Source organism: Centrocercus urophasianus, unplaced genomic scaffold (genome assembly GCF_019232065.1).
Source record: "Centrocercus urophasianus isolate 14NV4802_14NV808 unplaced genomic scaffold, USGS_Curo_1.0 seq_18, whole genome shotgun sequence".
Taxonomy (NCBI): Eukaryota; Metazoa; Chordata; class Aves; order Galliformes; family Phasianidae; genus Centrocercus; species Centrocercus urophasianus.
Genome location: NW_024884733.1, coordinates 5798172 through 5815010, shown reverse-complemented (window position 1 = coordinate 5815010; position 16839 = coordinate 5798172). Strand labels below are relative to the sequence as shown.

The window sequence follows — 16839 nt, the reverse complement described above, 5'->3', positions numbered from 1 at the left end:
TGGACAACAAAATATTAATAATTTTTTAAACCAGTTGGTACGTTTGCCTCTAAGTTGTTCACTTATCCTGCTTAGCTACTCTAACTTGCAGTAGCTGCAGTATTACCCATAAGATGGATGTTTGAATAGTCAAAAAAAAAAAAAAAAAAAAAAAAAAAAAAAAAAAAAAAAAAAAAAAAAAAGCAAAACAAAAGCTTGTATATGACACTTAAACATTAAGCACACTCTAAAAGATGTGATATGCGGCAAGTGTGCTTACTCATGAAAAAGTGAGCAGGGTTGAGCTCATACTACCAACTGACAAATTTATCAGCCTGGAAGTGACATCTCTACACTTTGCTCTTGTTCTGTGTGTAATTCCAGAACAGCATTCTCAGTATTTTCCAAGTTTCTTGTTCTTTAAAGGCTCCACCTTGTGGCAACACATTACATCTTTACATCTCAATAACGGTACTTTAAGATGCGATCAATAAAATGCAGGAGCAATCGCAGCCAACAACAGGAAAGAATCTGCACAATTAACTCAAACAATATCCTCCAAATTCAGCTCAAAATATTGTGAATCCTTTCCACACTTCCCTACAATCTTCACCAAAGGATGAGCAGCCTGCCCTGTTTTAAGAAACCCTTCATTTATCTCCTCATTGGTACAAAAAGTTGTGTTGTTCAGAGGGATGCAAAGAACAAGCCAGGATGTTTTTCAACAATTTCAGTACATCAGTACTCACATCCCAGACCTACTCGAGGACTTGCTACTTTTGGCTGTTATTTTCATTATTACTTTGTTTGGAGTTTGACAGAAGTTGTAACTATTTAGAGTCTTACTCTTCAGATAAAATAACAATATCTTTTATAATACCATAAAATGCAAGAAAGACTTTGTGTTAACTACTATAAAAATTACATTCTACTTACATTACCAGACCTACTTGCAAGTTACCTTTTTAGTGCACTTCTTGACAGTGTTGATTAACTCCTGCATCACTAGATCCACACTTTTTAAGCAAGGTCCTTTCAGCTTCACTATCTGCTTTTTAACAATAGCTTCAAACGCCATATCTGGAGTAAATAAACCTGTTCTGTGGACATGAAAGAATATGTAAGATAGTAATACAAACATCACACAAGGAAGTTTATTTCTTTTTAAACCCGATTGCTCATCTGCCTTTTCAGAAACTTGTAGCTGAATTACAACAGTATCCCTACACAAACTATAAAGATGCCCTGAACTATTAGTTTGTCACCACAAGTTTTTCTTCAAGATCTTGCCACCAATAAGGCAAAATTCTTGAAAAAGCTTTCACAGTAAACACTGCATTTTCAGGAGATGCAGCGTGCCAGAGTGCTGTCCATTTAAATGGAAAGCCAGAGATGGAGCACAGCAAGGAATGTTTAACTTCCACCTTTGATGGCTTCTTCATCAAAAAAGGTCAGAAGTCATCTTCCTATGCCAGATAACACAAACCTTAATAGTGAGATGTCCATCAAAATCTGAGATGAATTGTCACTGATTTAAGAAGAACAAAGCTGCCAGCACTACACAGAGTGCTAGAACAGCCTTGTGAGCTTTGATTTCTTTGATTTCTAAATGCCTTGCACCAAAAGATGAACCCCCATCAGGTAACTGAGACAAGCAACAATCTCAAAGAAGGGAAGGAAATTCTATACCAGCAGATTGCTTGAGGTAACGTGCTGCTTTCAGATTTTGGTACATAATGCTGCAATGAAGAAGCTGGAGAACTTCTTTTAACCCTAAATAAAAAGTCTTTTGTTCGGCTTACAGTAGCTGATATTGCATTACAATATGTTTGTAGATTATGACATTCCCTAGAAAGGTTCTGTGTTATTCCTGATGGACCCCTTGCAGCGCCAGTTAACCTACATGGTAATTTCTCACATCCTTCACATCTATCTTATAAGACTTCTCCATCTCTAAATGTGGAGATGCAGGAATTAATTTTATCTAATCAGTGAAGTAAGAACAGAGAAGAGCGGAGTTGCAAGCCTTCATCTGTCAGAAACAAGGAGACATTAAGAATTTCCACAATTCATCCACAGCTAAAAATTTACAAGCCACTATTAATGCATGTCACATTTAGATTCTCAGTCTCCTCTTGCTTTATACAGTTACGTTTGTGAAAGCTACAATGGATTCGGCTCTATCACCATTACTTGATGCACAAATGTTAACAAAAACTTTACTTCCTTAAAGTAGGCAGCTAGAATTACTTCTGGCACCAATTCTGAAGTAAAAAGGCAGAAAAGCCCACGTGATAGCTCTTCAGTAAAGAAAACTATGACCTTGATAAGGCATCCCAAAATGGATAGGATGTGTAAGCCTAAAGGATGGGCAGAAAATGTCTGAGGTGAGGTCTATTTAGTATCTGGACACATTTACCATTGCAGCATACCAGGAAAAAGCCAATGATATCATGAAGAGAGGTACAGATTAAGCCATGTGCAAATACTATTGAGTGCTACAGCATTTATTTGAGAGTTTCTTTGTGTGTTTTGTAGGTATTAACTGTCGAGCAAATCTCCCGCTTACATTTTTGGCCACTGAATGACTGCATTTAAGAGACATCCTTTGAAGAAGAGCTTCACTCAGCTGTGACAGTCTCAACATTCCTAAATCCCAGCAGTACTTTCAATCCACTGATATGTCAAGTTCCAGACAGCCTCATAGCTAGCCTTTGAACTTATGCTTTCATTGTGCTTTCTACAGGTTTCTGACTTGTCTGTAGCGAGTGTGTGCGCAAAATTGCATTGCTTCATAGCTTTATACCATTTTCTGAAAGGAAAAAAGTCTTCCTTACATTCTAGACTGATTTACCTGGTAAGGTGACTAAGTAATAGCAGAAAAGGGAGAGCTAAAAATTTCTCCCCCGTGAATGTATAGTTACAATCAGTTACACCAATTCCAACAGCTTTATACAGTAGAAAGCTTACGTTATATCGAAAATTATAGTTATACATTCCAGCTGGCGGTACCAGGAAATAAAAGTAAATGATTTTCTCTATAAAATAATTTTCCAAGATTTTCAAGTAAACTAAACATCTCCAGGCAAACCAGCTGATCAGCTCAAAATAGCTACCTGAAAAAGAGAAGTATGAAGGAGTAGAAGAAACATCAGCTATTGGAAGCAGTGCATTAAAAATGTAGTCTAGCAATCAACAATCAGCACATCCACAGATTAAGATGACCTGTGATCAGCCTTGAAAATGCAATGTGATCAGCCTTGAAAACAGGGGTGCACTTGCCTGATACCATGTATGTTCTTGATTGCATAACTTATTTCTCTCCGCAGCTCTTTCTCATTGAACTCCATCTAAAGGAACAAAAACATTTGAGATCACCTTAGGGGAAGCTTTGAAGTGAAATAGAAAATATTACTTTTTTCCAGTATAATTGGAAGACAGGCAAGCTCAACTAACGTAACATTAATCTTTAATCATGCTGAACAAAAGGTAAGTATTATGAAATGTTTTAACACTAAGGCTACAAGCAACAGTTAGGACTGCTAGAAATTATGCACCCTTCTATTCCCAATATATCAAACAGCTGAAATGATCTTGCAGCACATCCCAAAAGAGATAATAGTTGGTGGATAAAGCCAGAAACAACATTTTAAAGACACTATTTATTTATTTATTTATTTTTAAGTCTGGTTTCATGAAGTGGTACAACTTACACCATCAAGTTCTCTGCTTATCCTTGTATAATCAATGAATGTACAGATGTTATAATTATGAAATATACCAGAGAGTTTAGCTAAGCAGTTATTATACCAAAAGAGAATAGATACAATGCTTGCCCGTACCCTGGGCTCGCTACAAAACTCCAGAGGACAGAAGAGATCCAGAGATCTTCTCCAGAAGAGATCCTTCCCCACTGGCAGTCAGCTGTTAAATGGGGTCTAGGAGAGGTGGAGCCTGGCTCCATCCCTTCCAGCAGCATTGCTGCTTCACCTGTGCTCCCATGGCTGACTCATTGCTCGCCTCAGGTGATCAATCAGAGGTTCAGGCCTTGATTCAGCAGTTCCCATACAATCCTCAATTTCCCATCTTACTGTTTTTCAACCAAATTTAAGAGAGGAATGAATGGTCTCAGAGTTACGAACCCTTTCTTCATGTTTCTCAAAAGCAAACTAGCTGAACAATATTTTAGTATTGTCACAAGTGAAAGGCTCACTATGTAATCCCAACTGTAGCCCGTTCTCTTGGAGTGCTAGTTGGCACAGCATATTTAAACCTCAGAACTAGCTAAAACCTGTGTGATTCTCACCCAGCTGAAAGCTAAGCCATTAGCAAGGCAGCCATACATAAAATACAAGGAAACTTCGGAAAAGCGTCAAAGAAAGCAGGCTGGAAATACAGCAGGACTCATGGAGAGGGGAAGCTAGGATCACTGAAGTGAAAGAAAAGGTGAAAGAACACAACATGAATTCAGTTGACCACTTCTTAGTTCACAGACCACTGTAGTTTATTCTGTCACTCAGAAGGCGGGTAAGCAAGAGATGTATCAGGAAGAAAAAAATAGTTATCTCTAAACACCAAATTTGAACCTGTTCCACTCCCTCTCCCCTTTCCACTATGAAAACATGGGACAGAAAATCAGTTTTGTCTTATGCTCTGAAAAAAGCAAGAAAATAACCTGCAAAATGTACATGTTTCATTTGTGTAGCTTTAACAGGTACTAGCTACTTGAACACAGCAACTGAAATTTGCCAATGGTAGTTGTTTCTTTTCCCCACCTAACCAGAAAGAAAATGCCATTAGTGAGAAAAAAAATAAAAAGCATGAAAAATAATAGGAGCTGGGACTATAATTATATTCATATTGCCATACTTCAGAATCTTCATTGTATCTCAGTACCCATAACTAGAAATGAAGCTAAATGTCTCAATAATCACGCAATGAAATTTCTTCTACAGTAAAGATCATGTTCCTCACATCAAGCTTTATCTTTGCTTTATTAAGTGCTTTTGGTATTGAAATAGGAATACATAAATAAGACAAAAAGTAACATCACCAAGATGGATAAATACCTTCACTAGTTCGAAAGGGAAACGTTCATGGAAAATGCGATTGATTTTGGCACCACCTGAAAGTTCTAGTGTATCAACCTGATCTCCTGATCCTTCAATTCTTTTTTCAAAGTCCACTGAAAACTGCTGTACCATCCTAAATTTCAAAGAGATGGAGAAAGATTAACTTAAGCACTTCAACTATCAACTATTAGTTCAGCACTATGTCAGTACTATTGACCAATTAAAATGGGTTTGGGAATTGACAAAAGTGTCTACAACAATTAATTCACCCACGCTGCCTATCCAGGGTGCTATACTTGTAAATCCATTCCTACATACATACACACACCCCCACATTTTTTCCTTATAGGATGTAGCTCCACATACTACTTTCCTTTTTTCTTAAATGTTGTGTTTAAAAATAATAACAACAGCTTATTAAACCATATGTTAAAGTCAGCTTCAAATATATCAGGGCACCAGGCTACATTTCTATTCCACTGTAATTGCTATCGCTATTGATCACATTCATTTATTTATCAGAAAGAAAAATACTAGCAATTCCTTTGAATTCTTTTTTCCTTTAGAAAACAGTACTGTAGCAGAATATGCTCGAGATGCTCACAGACCGAACGAGTCACAACTTCATATATATACTTCTATCAGCTTAATGACCAATAATACAGACTAAAAAAAATAAAAATACCCACGTTGTACTGTCATTGAAGAGTCCCAGGCTCTGTTCCCAGGTTTTCCTCTCAATCAAAACATCTTAAGTTATGAGGGACAGAATTACATCTACTCTTTTGACACAGTTGTTACAAAAATCAAGGAGTAAATCAAAGTCTGTGGCTGGATCAATGAAGTCTTGATAGTTCAGGTGACCATTTTCCTTTCTGAATTCCAGCACTGGCCTCAGTTGCTGTTCATGTGTCAGATATCAGAGATATGACTTTGTACTCACCAAACTTGAATATTTTCCTTGTCCACAAGAACATGCTTAACTGCTTTCTGAAGACAAACCATCTTTTAGAATCAGCTCCTTCATAAGGAGCTCTGTAACTTTGCTGCATACCACACAAAGGACTACCATCAAAGATTAATTTTGATCTTGCCATTTGCAAGTTCTTTTGGATGGCCAAGTTTTCATATCTTATTAAAAAAAAAAAAAAAGAACATTTCCTATTCTCCTTTTATGCTTCTCATCTTACAGAACTCTAACACAACCTCCTCCCTTTGCTTGAGGGCATCTTTTTGACAGGCTGTAGAATGCGACCTGCAATCTAAAGCAGTTTCTTACCTTAACATCATGTATGTTACTCATCTTTATACCTTTTACTGCTCTGCCTTTTCTCTTTCTATGATTGCTAATGCTAATTTAGGGAAACCCTTGCTGAAATATTCAAGTGTTCTGGAACACCAAACACAATATTTTTCAGAGCTTGAATAAAGCATCTTTTTCCACATCCTAACATTTAAACACATGGGGAAAAAAAAAAAAGTCAAGCAAAACAAATCAAACCAAACCTATAGACAAATGGAAAGCAGATAAAAGACAACACTCACTGCAACAAGGCTTTTGTTTTTCTGGTTGGATCTTCTGGTCTGAAGTTTTTGTATACCTCTACTTCATGTTCTATAGAAAGCAGCTGGCTCTGAAGTTTGCTCCTGAAGGCTGGCAGGGTATCCCGAATGTGATTGGTAAGTTGCTAAAAAGCAAATAGAAGTCCTTTTATATTGTTACTAAAGATGAAAGCAAGAGCATAGCTATTTCCTTCTGGCTGCCAAACATATCAGTGTAGCCTGTGCTAGCTTACTAGTGTAATTCCTCTTGATCTTTGAAGCAATGGAGACAGTTCAAGAACACCACAACATCCCTTTCATGTACACATTATATGGAGGCTGGAAAAACTTCTTGAATTTTTCACTCAGTATGGCCTGATATGACAGTTGTTTAGCTATATGCTAAGAAGTTATTTTAATTTGAAATGGACTCTCACAATAACTCAGCATTTTGTTGTCAACATCCATTTCGCTGATTCTGAGCATCCAAAACCACTTGAGAACAGTGACAGAAGGCAGTATAGGCATACAGAGTATCTACTTAGCACTCTCTCTTTCACTACTCACAAAACTGACTCTCACAACACTTCTACTTCGTTGTATGCAGAACACTAAAGAGAAGAGATTTAGCCCTCTTACAGCACTTCTTTAAAAATATGTATTTTTTAAAAATCTTGATATAAAGCATTATCACTGAAGAATGTTGGCTTTCATTCATGAAAATATACCTAAAAATACTGGAAAATAAACTGGAGTAGAAAAAGTCTTAGAAAAGCTCTTATCTCAGTTACTTCTGCCCATATATGTTGTAATGTGTATGGACAATACTGTCAACTGTCCAATGAGCCTCTCATGCATTGTATCCATTCCTTGATTTAAACTAAAATGGACTTTTTTCACTATACCTTCCCAGTCACACAATGATAAATAAAGAATGTCAAATACCAAAGTAGGAAAACTGAGCCCCAAAGTTGTTCAGAAGGCCTGAAAGGCACATTACCAAACGCTGGGGTTTCCCTGGAGCACCACCTTGTGGACGCAGAATAATTTAAATGCTACCCGGAACCACAAACACTCATGCATTAATAACCTGGGGACAATTCTTGCATACATCCTCTCATGCAACATTCTACATACAGTAATAGCAACAGAAGACCAACAATTCATACTGAAATAGATAAACTAAAAGGAAAAGGTCAAAAATTTTACTAGTATATAAACTCAATGACATACAAAACAGTTTCAAGGAATATGAAACTCAGTTGGTTTAGTTTCAAAATTAAGACATAAAGTATTAATCTTTCAGTGCATTTAAACAGACAAAACATCCCAAACACACACAAACCTGTAGGATGCAAGCAAGTTCTTGCATTCTGTTGAAGAATGTTTTTCTAAGGCACAAATAAATAGCATTCGCATTCTTTCTGAACAAGCCCAGAGTATACCTTAACCTGGTTGTAAAGATACACAGCTGCAAAGTCAGTGCAGCAAGAAATTAGCAGGCCAACCATGTAGTCTACTTATCCAATATGCCCTGTGCTGTTTCCAGCTGCTATCCAAAATTGACAAAGCCAGGCTGACCTAGCCTCTGTCTATTCCAAACCTACAGCAGCAGTTCAGCAATGAACTGGAGAAAATACTATCAACTCCAGATTTTAGGAATGTCAAAAGCACTGGTTGGCTGATAAAACTTAGTTTCTAAGTAACAGTAATAATATCAATGAAATTTTAAAAAATAAATAAATCATAGCATCATCAGTAAATTTAGGGGGCAGGCAGGGTTTGGTCTTGCCCTTTTTGAATTTGTTGAGACTCATTATCATCAGGGTCACATACGATTCAAGCTAAGGCTGGCATTACCAATGGACACAGTGGTGACAAGAATTACATATTTCTGCAATTGTGCAGCAGGCAGCATATTGACTAGGACAGTAAGCTACAAGTTTCTTGTCCAGGTATCTGGAAAGAAGACCCCTATTTCCTGCTGAAGAAAGCTGCAATCTGATGAGTTTGGGCATGAACACTTAGAAACAGACCAAAGGTTTGGGCAAAACTAAAGGCAGTGTGAACCAAGTCCTCCTGTGTTTGTCGTTTATATCATTAGTGTACTGTATGTGTTTCTACTAAAAACTACATCAAAGCATAGATTTTCAGGTTAAAGTACACATATGCAGGGAACCTTCAGGACACATCATATCTCAAAACATCTCTCTCCTCCCCTCTTCCCCCCACAGATTTCCAGAATCGATTTCTAAGAGTCGTGTTAAACTGGAAGAAATGTGATAATTACAGAATAGTGTACTTGAAGAAACACCAAGGAAGAGAGAATTTTACTTTTTGTACATTCATATTCAGTATTCAAGAGAATAGGGAAGTGCAGAACTGTTAGTACAAGTCATAAACAGCATTATTATCAGGTAAATTAAAAACAACAAAAGTTCTGCACACATCTAAGTAAGAGGGAATTTATCCTGAGCATGAAAAGCGGTAGGGAGAAGATATGAGTACCCTGATATTGGAAGATGTTAGGATCCCAGTGCTCCAAGGCTACTTAGAATTGTCACCCTTGTTTTCCATCTCTTGTGACTACACTTCCAGTTTTGTAGATTGAGTGCACACAATTCTGCTTTGCTGGAGCAAAAGAATTTTTGCAAGGAATGCCAAGTCCTCCCCAAGGCAGCAGAGAACATCTTGTACTCTTTAATGGCCAAAACCAGCTTGCTTCTACACAGTCTCCCTCAGAGTTACTCTGTTCACCCACAGAGTACACAGGCCAGCTTGAAAGAAGACTGTAGGTTACAACTATGTGCTGCTGTGCACAGCCCCAAAGGAAAAAAAGGAAGTCCATTGAATGGCTCTGTACCCCCCCAGTATCTTCATAAGGATTTTGGGGGTATGTGCACATTATTTTACTGCATCTGTAATTAATATTACAGCTTAAACTGCAACTTTAAGTAATACAGACAGAGCTAAGAGAAGCTACTCTAGATCATTACAAACTAATAAAGTGGAATAAAATATTACAGAATTCCCGAAGTTGGAAAACTGCATAGTCAAAGAGTACCATTATTAGCTTGTGTCTGGATGCATGAGGTACCAATCTAAGTAAGTTTTTGAGTAAGAAATAAAAAATAAAATCATGATTTTCTTGGAACAAAAATCAAGATTGAATATTATGTTATCAACAATGGAAATTTCTGCAATTAGCAATCTTAATTATTGTAGGTTTATGAATACTGACAAGTGCCTACAAATTAGGTTCTCTATATCCCACAGTACATTTCTGTTATTTTTAATATGCTACTTTGTTAATCACACTGTAAAAATTAAAAGGCAGAAAAGAATAAATAAGGTTCATTTTAGTGAAGATTTTATATCAAAGCTGTCTCACAGCTGTCTCCACAAAGAACTCAGGTTTTACCTGGTTTAGAACTTTCTGAAGATACGGCGTTCCCATCCGATCTGCCATGTGCCTGTATGCTGGGTGGGAAAGAAAGAATTTCCTTTCTGCTAGAAGAGCTGCCTTTATGTCCTTCTTTCCATCAATGTCCTTTTGGCTTCTGTTCACAACACCAATATAACCTGAAACAATCCCAGCCCAATGGGCATGTTAATGCAGGTATTCTCTACACAGCTGGATTCATATTAAATTGAACTATGTTGCCTCAATTCAAACAAAGGTTTCCAATTCAGGTATTTCTTTTTTTACAACATCATTTACAAGCACTGCAAATGAACGTAACATCCAATTTGTTCATTCTGTTTATGTGAAATAGATGCACTTCTTTTTACGTTACTAATTCAAGCGTACAAATATCTGAAACTTCAGTGCACTCCAAAGAAGTCACTTCAAATAAAAACAAAATCAAAGTAACAAAAAAGAACAACAAAAAGAAGACCCAACAAGTCTGGGTAAGTAAACAATACAGCACTAAGAAAATACAGGAAAAATGAGTAATTTCTTCATGTCTGCTGGAGGAATACGTTCACAACTTCTTTGCTGTGCTCATATACTGAAAGGAGATGGTGGTCTCATAAGCCAAGTATAACTAGAAACAAAATTATTGATACCGTTAACAGTGAAAGTGACTGTAACAGTAGCTGTTGGAACAATCAAATAGAAAACTTCCACAAGAGGTCAAAACCAGGTTAACAGCAAGATTACCGAAGCACTGGTGCTGGCTTCTGTCATACGTAAGAAAAAAGACTCTTTTGTTGAAAGAGACAGCAACCTGGCACAGAAAAAGAAAACTGGCTAATAAATAATGCTGACATTTCTTGTTTCCTCGGGAATAAGCAGCATATTTTCCAGGTCCAGGATAAATTATTTTACTTATAGGATATTTTTAGCACATCCCCTTTCTGTGTTTGCTGAATGGAATATAATAAAAGCTAGGAAGTCATCAGGTCCAGAATAACCCTTCATTCATCTCCAGAACTCTCAAACACTGCTGTTACCAAAACCAAAGAACAGAGGCAATGGAACATTTTTACCTCTACGAAGAGGAAGTAGTTTATTTTCTAGAACGTCTCTTGCATCTGTTCCTTCATCCATCAGATCCAATTTTGTGATCACACCAATGGTTCTAAGGCCTAATCAAGTCAGAGATGGGAAAAAAAACAACAGTGAAAAAACCATTTATTTGGAAAAAAAACAAATTATGTCCTACAGTTCCATAGTGATTATTAACAATGTGATCATCTCAGACTTATCACACAACAACCACCACAGTTGCAAGTAAGGGCATGATTGGAAATGAAGAGGTCACCATTGGCAGTGCTGAAATGTATTCCTCAAATTTGTTTAACGAGGCTCAATGGCTACTTTTAATCATGCTTACCTTGAGGGTCTACTTCTTTAGCTAACTTCAGAGCATCTGAGTTGGCCAGATCCGTGTTAGCTGGAGTCACAGCCAGTATCAAACAGTTTTCTCGAGAGATGAACTGCATTATCATGTCTCTTATCTGCTGCTCGATATCTGGAGGCTGATCTCCTACTGGCACTTTAGTGATTCCCGGCAAGTCAATAAGAGTCAGGCTTAGTACTGCATGGAGAACACAAAACCACAACACTGGTTAGCGTGCCAGACACATCTAAAGAGATCTATACAGGTATGGCTGTAGACAGATTTTAGTCACATAAAATCTTATACAAAGCTTATATACTTCCAAAAGCAGTTATCAGTGGTTCAAGTAAAACACCTGACAGTCTGAAAAGCGTATTTGTTACTGTAGTTGCTTCCCTATTGCTCCTTCATTTGGATTTAAGAGTATTACTCAGTATTTTAAGCATTACAACTGGTGTAGGCAAATGTTACTTATATGGAATATCACTGAAGTCTTTTAGGCTTTCTGAGCTTTTTCCATCAGCTGTAGCACAGTTAACAGGCCATTCATATTTCATACTTCAATCCACAGACCACCTAGAAGCATCAGCTTGTTCAACTACTACTGCAACAGAATATCCTTCAGACAAAGGAGAAAATTACGATTCCTAGAAAGGAAATACATTTGGTGCCTGTCCAATACAGATAATAGTTGCTACACTAAAAGACTGATCCATAAAACAAATTAAGAGCATTAGGTAGAAAATTTTCACATTCTCCTGGTGTCAGCACGTTCAGGAAGCTTGCTGTGAGGCAGAGCATTTAGTTCAGTTACTCTCCTGTTTGCTGTGCCACGTCTGCGTAGCAGCAACAGGGCTCAGGAGCACACACTTAGAGCCAAGGCATATCAAAGGGAGGACCAGCATCTCTTTAATTACCTCTCCTCTTATTTTAATCCTTATGTCCTTTGATTCACAATCAAGGCATCAGATGAGGTGGTTAGATAAATGCCTGATCCAGGCACACCACTTTTCCCCTACATGCAGACTGAACTCAATGCAAAACATTTCCTCTAGATTGCCTTCATTAAATAGAGCAGATGGCAACCAGAGAACAGAACTTTCATCTATACTGGGGATCTATAACATAATGCAGCTTCAAACATCAGCATTGTCCAAGTATGTTCTTAGTGACAAGGAATAAGAAACATCCAACAGGACAAAGAGATATAATGACTTTCTAGATCATTGATCTAAGAAATCCATATGGGTGGAGGCAAGAAGGGCTTTTCCACTTCATCTGCTACCTCCTATGTCTCTTTACCAAAGAGTTTACTGGTGAGCTCCTAATAGTATATGTGCTGCAGGAAGGATTGGCTTCTCCCTGATGTAGAGGGGGAATATTTTAAAATCATGAGAAGATTAAATGGGATAGAGTCCATGTTCTGCCCAACTCTAGAAGTAACAGCTCTCTGCAGTAGAGTGGTTTCATAATGCAGCAGATGCTGAATTTCCTTACACAGGTATATCCACTTCTGGTGGAAATCTTTGCATCCCAGAAGACTGCTAATCAATAAACAGACAGAGCTCAGTAATATATTACATCACAGGAATATACAGTTGAATGATCTCACTTACCATGTGGAGAATATATTCTTAAATTAATAGGAATTGAAGAAATCCCTTTGTTCACTCCTGTTATTCTATCTGTTTCTACTTCAATTTCCTGACGAACTTCATCAAAATCTGTAAACTTTCTTCCTTTGCAGTGTAGAAATTCAGCATACTCTGTGAAGAATATCAATAGCATGTCTGTATTTCACAAGTTCATAACAGGCTTCACTATTTTCAAGCCCCTAGGTACTCTTCACACGAGGATACACAAAAGCACGTCATCACGTATATCAAGAAAACATTCCATATGAGCACATGCAGTTAATACGATGGCACAGGTGAAAGAGTTTGTTAAAGAAGTCAGGTTGACTGAATATGATTTACTGCTTTTATCATTAGCATTTCATCTTTCGAAACAACCTGAAAGATTCAGATAAATACCACATATGTCTACAGAGTAAAGAACTGGTTTGAACTCAGATTCTGACTTTTCATGCAATTACTTTTGCTCATAATACATCACTGAACTGAAGAAAAGTTATTCAAGTTCCACATCACGAAAGATAGCCATTTGTTTTCAAAAACTAACAGCACTTGTTTCAGATGATCTTAGCAAGGGAGTTTTCTACATTTTTACAAGTTGATAATGAAAATAAGAGCACTTAAAACACTTCAGTGTTTTCAAATACAACTCCTCACTAAAGACTTCCCATAGTCTAAATCCAAACCATGCTTTAACAGTTTGTAAAAGCTTCTACAGGCGTAGCTGTGACTTCACTGAAGTGGCAAAACTCCACTCATCATGCAGCTTGTCCTCTTAGCCTACAAGGGTATCAAGTAGGAATTGTTTTGCTATCAGACATTGACTCCAACATGACACTAGGTCCCTGTTTTCACACTTGCATCCAAACACTGCTTCTACTCTTTGGATTCTTCAGGATTTCCTGCCCTCATGGTGTACTGCCAAAGGCACACCTCAGGATTTTAAAAGTGGAGTTTCATCCTTCAAAAGAGGATAAACATAGAAGTTGCTGAAAGCTGTGACAAACACTAATGAGGACAGATATGAGCTCACATCCTGTTCCTACAGGGTCTAAGCAGTAGGATGGAGAAAGGACAAAAGATGGAGAAAGACAAAAGACTGCAAGTTCAAGTCAGTTTTGTTCTGCAGTCAAAGCCTGATCTCACAGTTCAATTTTGGTACTTCTTCTGCAGGAAACATTTCTGATAGAAATGCCTTGAACACCAGGCAATTGCTTGAGCTGCTGCTGTTTGAGCAGATCAGAGAGCGCAAATGGATAGATGGCCTTATCTGTCACAACTAAGTCCGTCCCGCAGGTTTCCCTTATTTCATTTAACTACTGTGGCTGACCGCGTTGTTAAAAAAGTGAAATAGTCAAAACTAGATGTAAAACCATAACAGTAGTAAAAGCAAACCAACAGCCAAAAACAGCAAGAAGTGGGCAAACAGCAAACATCACCTCACTGCCCCACACTGCCATAAACTCCCTGGGATTCAAAGTGTGAGGGACAGGGAAACCCATCCGTGCTGAGACAACAATGCATCTCATCCTAAAAATAAGAGGGCACTTCATCTTACTTTTCAAGACTTAAGAACTCCAGAGCATAGGATAATGACAATCAATATTTTTCTGTATACTTCATATTCAAGTATTTATTAAAAAAAATAAAATAACAACCAACAAGGAATATTCAAATACTGCAAAGTGAGAGAGAAGATATTACACTTGTAACACTTGTTATTGCAAAGATGGGAAATAGGCACCTACTGAAAATAAGAACTGACAAGTGGTTCCTATTTTGTCTGAGTGCTCCTGGGACAAAACAAACCGCATTCTTCCCATCTACAGTTTTTAAACTGGTGGCTCATCATATTTTCTCAGCAAAGATTTCAAAATTGAACCAAAAACTTTGTGCTTATTTACAATCAGATGGCTGGCTCAGCTCAAAGAAGCTTTTCTCTTTCTTCCACATGACATTTAATAACAGGACAAGTCCCAGTCTGAAAGGCTTCAAGGTAATCCAAGTGAAAAAGCTGACTACCTTTTAGCTATGTTAATATTTCTCTTTCTCATGTATTTCTCATTCCCCTCAGAGCCATCTGTGGTCCCATTAGTTCTGAAGGAAGAGGCTTTACAACTGCGCATAACCTGTGGAGCCGCACAGCCTACAGAATAAAAATCCAAACGAACAAGCAGTGCTTTGTTCTGGCCCTCTCAGCCCCTCGCCTGTCCTTGGCAGTGATGCCCTCAGCCTGGATGAACACACGCTTTAATGCAAGCCTCAGTTTTTAACCTTCACACACAGAGGAACAGATTAACACTTAAACTTCTTGTGGGAACAGACAGAGTTGGACAGAAGGCATGATCCTGCCTGACACTCAGTGTTCAGGGATGTGTTTTTTGTATAAAGCTGGAGTTACATCAAGAGAAGGAATAAGAAAAAGAAACAACCATCATCTTCACATGTATCATACTTTCCAAAATTATCTTTAAATAAACAGTATCATTTAAAGCAGTTTGGATAACATGGAACAAAGAAGCTACCATCACATAGCTCTCTGTGGCATCCAGCTACAAGTGTCACAACAGGTTATCATTTCTCTTCAATTTTGATTCATTTGGACAAGATGTGCAAACGGGTATTATGGGATAATATTTTGCAGAAGGCTTCTCATTTTTCCTCTATGTTACTTCCCCAAGGACTTCTGTGAGTTCATCCAGCACAGCAATGCACTGTTACAAACAACAAACAGCTATTGCTGTTTCCAGACACTCATTCACTGTGCTGAGCTCTTCCACAGGCCAGCTAAAGAAAGCCAAGTTCGGTAAGCCATGCGACAAGACAAGAAACAGGTCTTAGAAATACATTAAAGGTTTCTGGAAAACGCCCCTGATGTGCATCGATCTGAACCCACAACCCCTCACAGTCTGACAAAGCCCTAAAAGGTTACCCTAACAGAAGAACCTCATAGAGCTCAGGAATTTACCAGTGAGATGAGACAGAAATTCAGTTCCTCCAGGTCTGAATTATTCCCATGGTATCTCAGAGGAGCAAACACTCCAGCTTGGAGTTTTCAAAGAAAGATGACGCAGGAAATCAGAGGCCTATAGCAAACATTTTAAATACACCTTGTAAGGGGGAATACCTTCTGTGCCCATGGTTTCTATCTTCCAAATCCTTTAGGGAGAAAATCTCACCCAAAAATGACATTTCTGCTAGCTTCAGCTAACAGTCCACCAGCCTCAGGGCACTTTCAAAGGAGTGATTTAAAAACACAGAACCAGACTTCATGAGTTAAAGCCCATCACCTTTTCTTTGATGATGGACCAGCTTTTTCTGAACAAAATAAATGCAGTTGATCCATTTAGACTTTAAAAAATCGTTCAATATTTTTTAATAGGAGAGAGAGAGGCAGTACCAAAAACCCTTGTTGTCTCATCCAATCTACAATTCCTTTTAATTCTCCGTTGCTCTAGCTTTGTTGACATGATGAAGATAAAATTCAGGTCTTCCCTGCTAACCTTCAAACAGCAAGTCTACAAGAAGTACAAGAGTTTTCTGAAGTGGTATTCCTGTTAATGCACAGAACGACAAGAATATCATAGCCAAAGAGCTTAAAAACATTGGAAACAGCATAGATTTGACCAGCATAAAATACCAGGTCATAGACTTAGGAACCAATTAAATGCTTTAATTATAATGGTAAACACTCATATAGGGGGAGGAAAAGTAAGTATGCTATTCACTGAAATAGTCTGGTGCATCCTTGACAGTTTTTGCTTC

The 16839-nt window shown here is 37.8% G+C and overlaps 1 protein-coding gene across 7 annotated transcripts in view; it reads right to left on the bottom strand.

Annotated features, from left to right (window-relative positions):
• The window catches only part of DNM3 (dynamin 3), a 166941-nt gene that overhangs the window by 133285 nt on the left and 16817 nt on the right, over positions 1–16839 (bottom strand). For all 7 annotated transcript variants that reach the window (XM_042819179.1, XM_042819180.1, XM_042819181.1 and 4 more), the window contains exons 3-10: positions 13057–13206; positions 11435–11638; positions 11088–11186; positions 10015–10175; positions 6597–6739; positions 5049–5184; positions 3262–3329; positions 941–1079 (exon numbers count right to left, since the gene is read on the bottom strand). In XM_042819179.1, the coding sequence (XP_042675113.1) occupies positions 941–1079; positions 3262–3329; positions 5049–5184; positions 6597–6739; positions 10015–10175; positions 11088–11186; positions 11435–11638; positions 13057–13206 (1100 nt within the window). The remainder of the gene's footprint in view (positions 1–940; positions 1080–3261; positions 3330–5048; positions 5185–6596; positions 6740–10014; positions 10176–11087; positions 11187–11434; positions 11639–13056; positions 13207–16839) is intronic.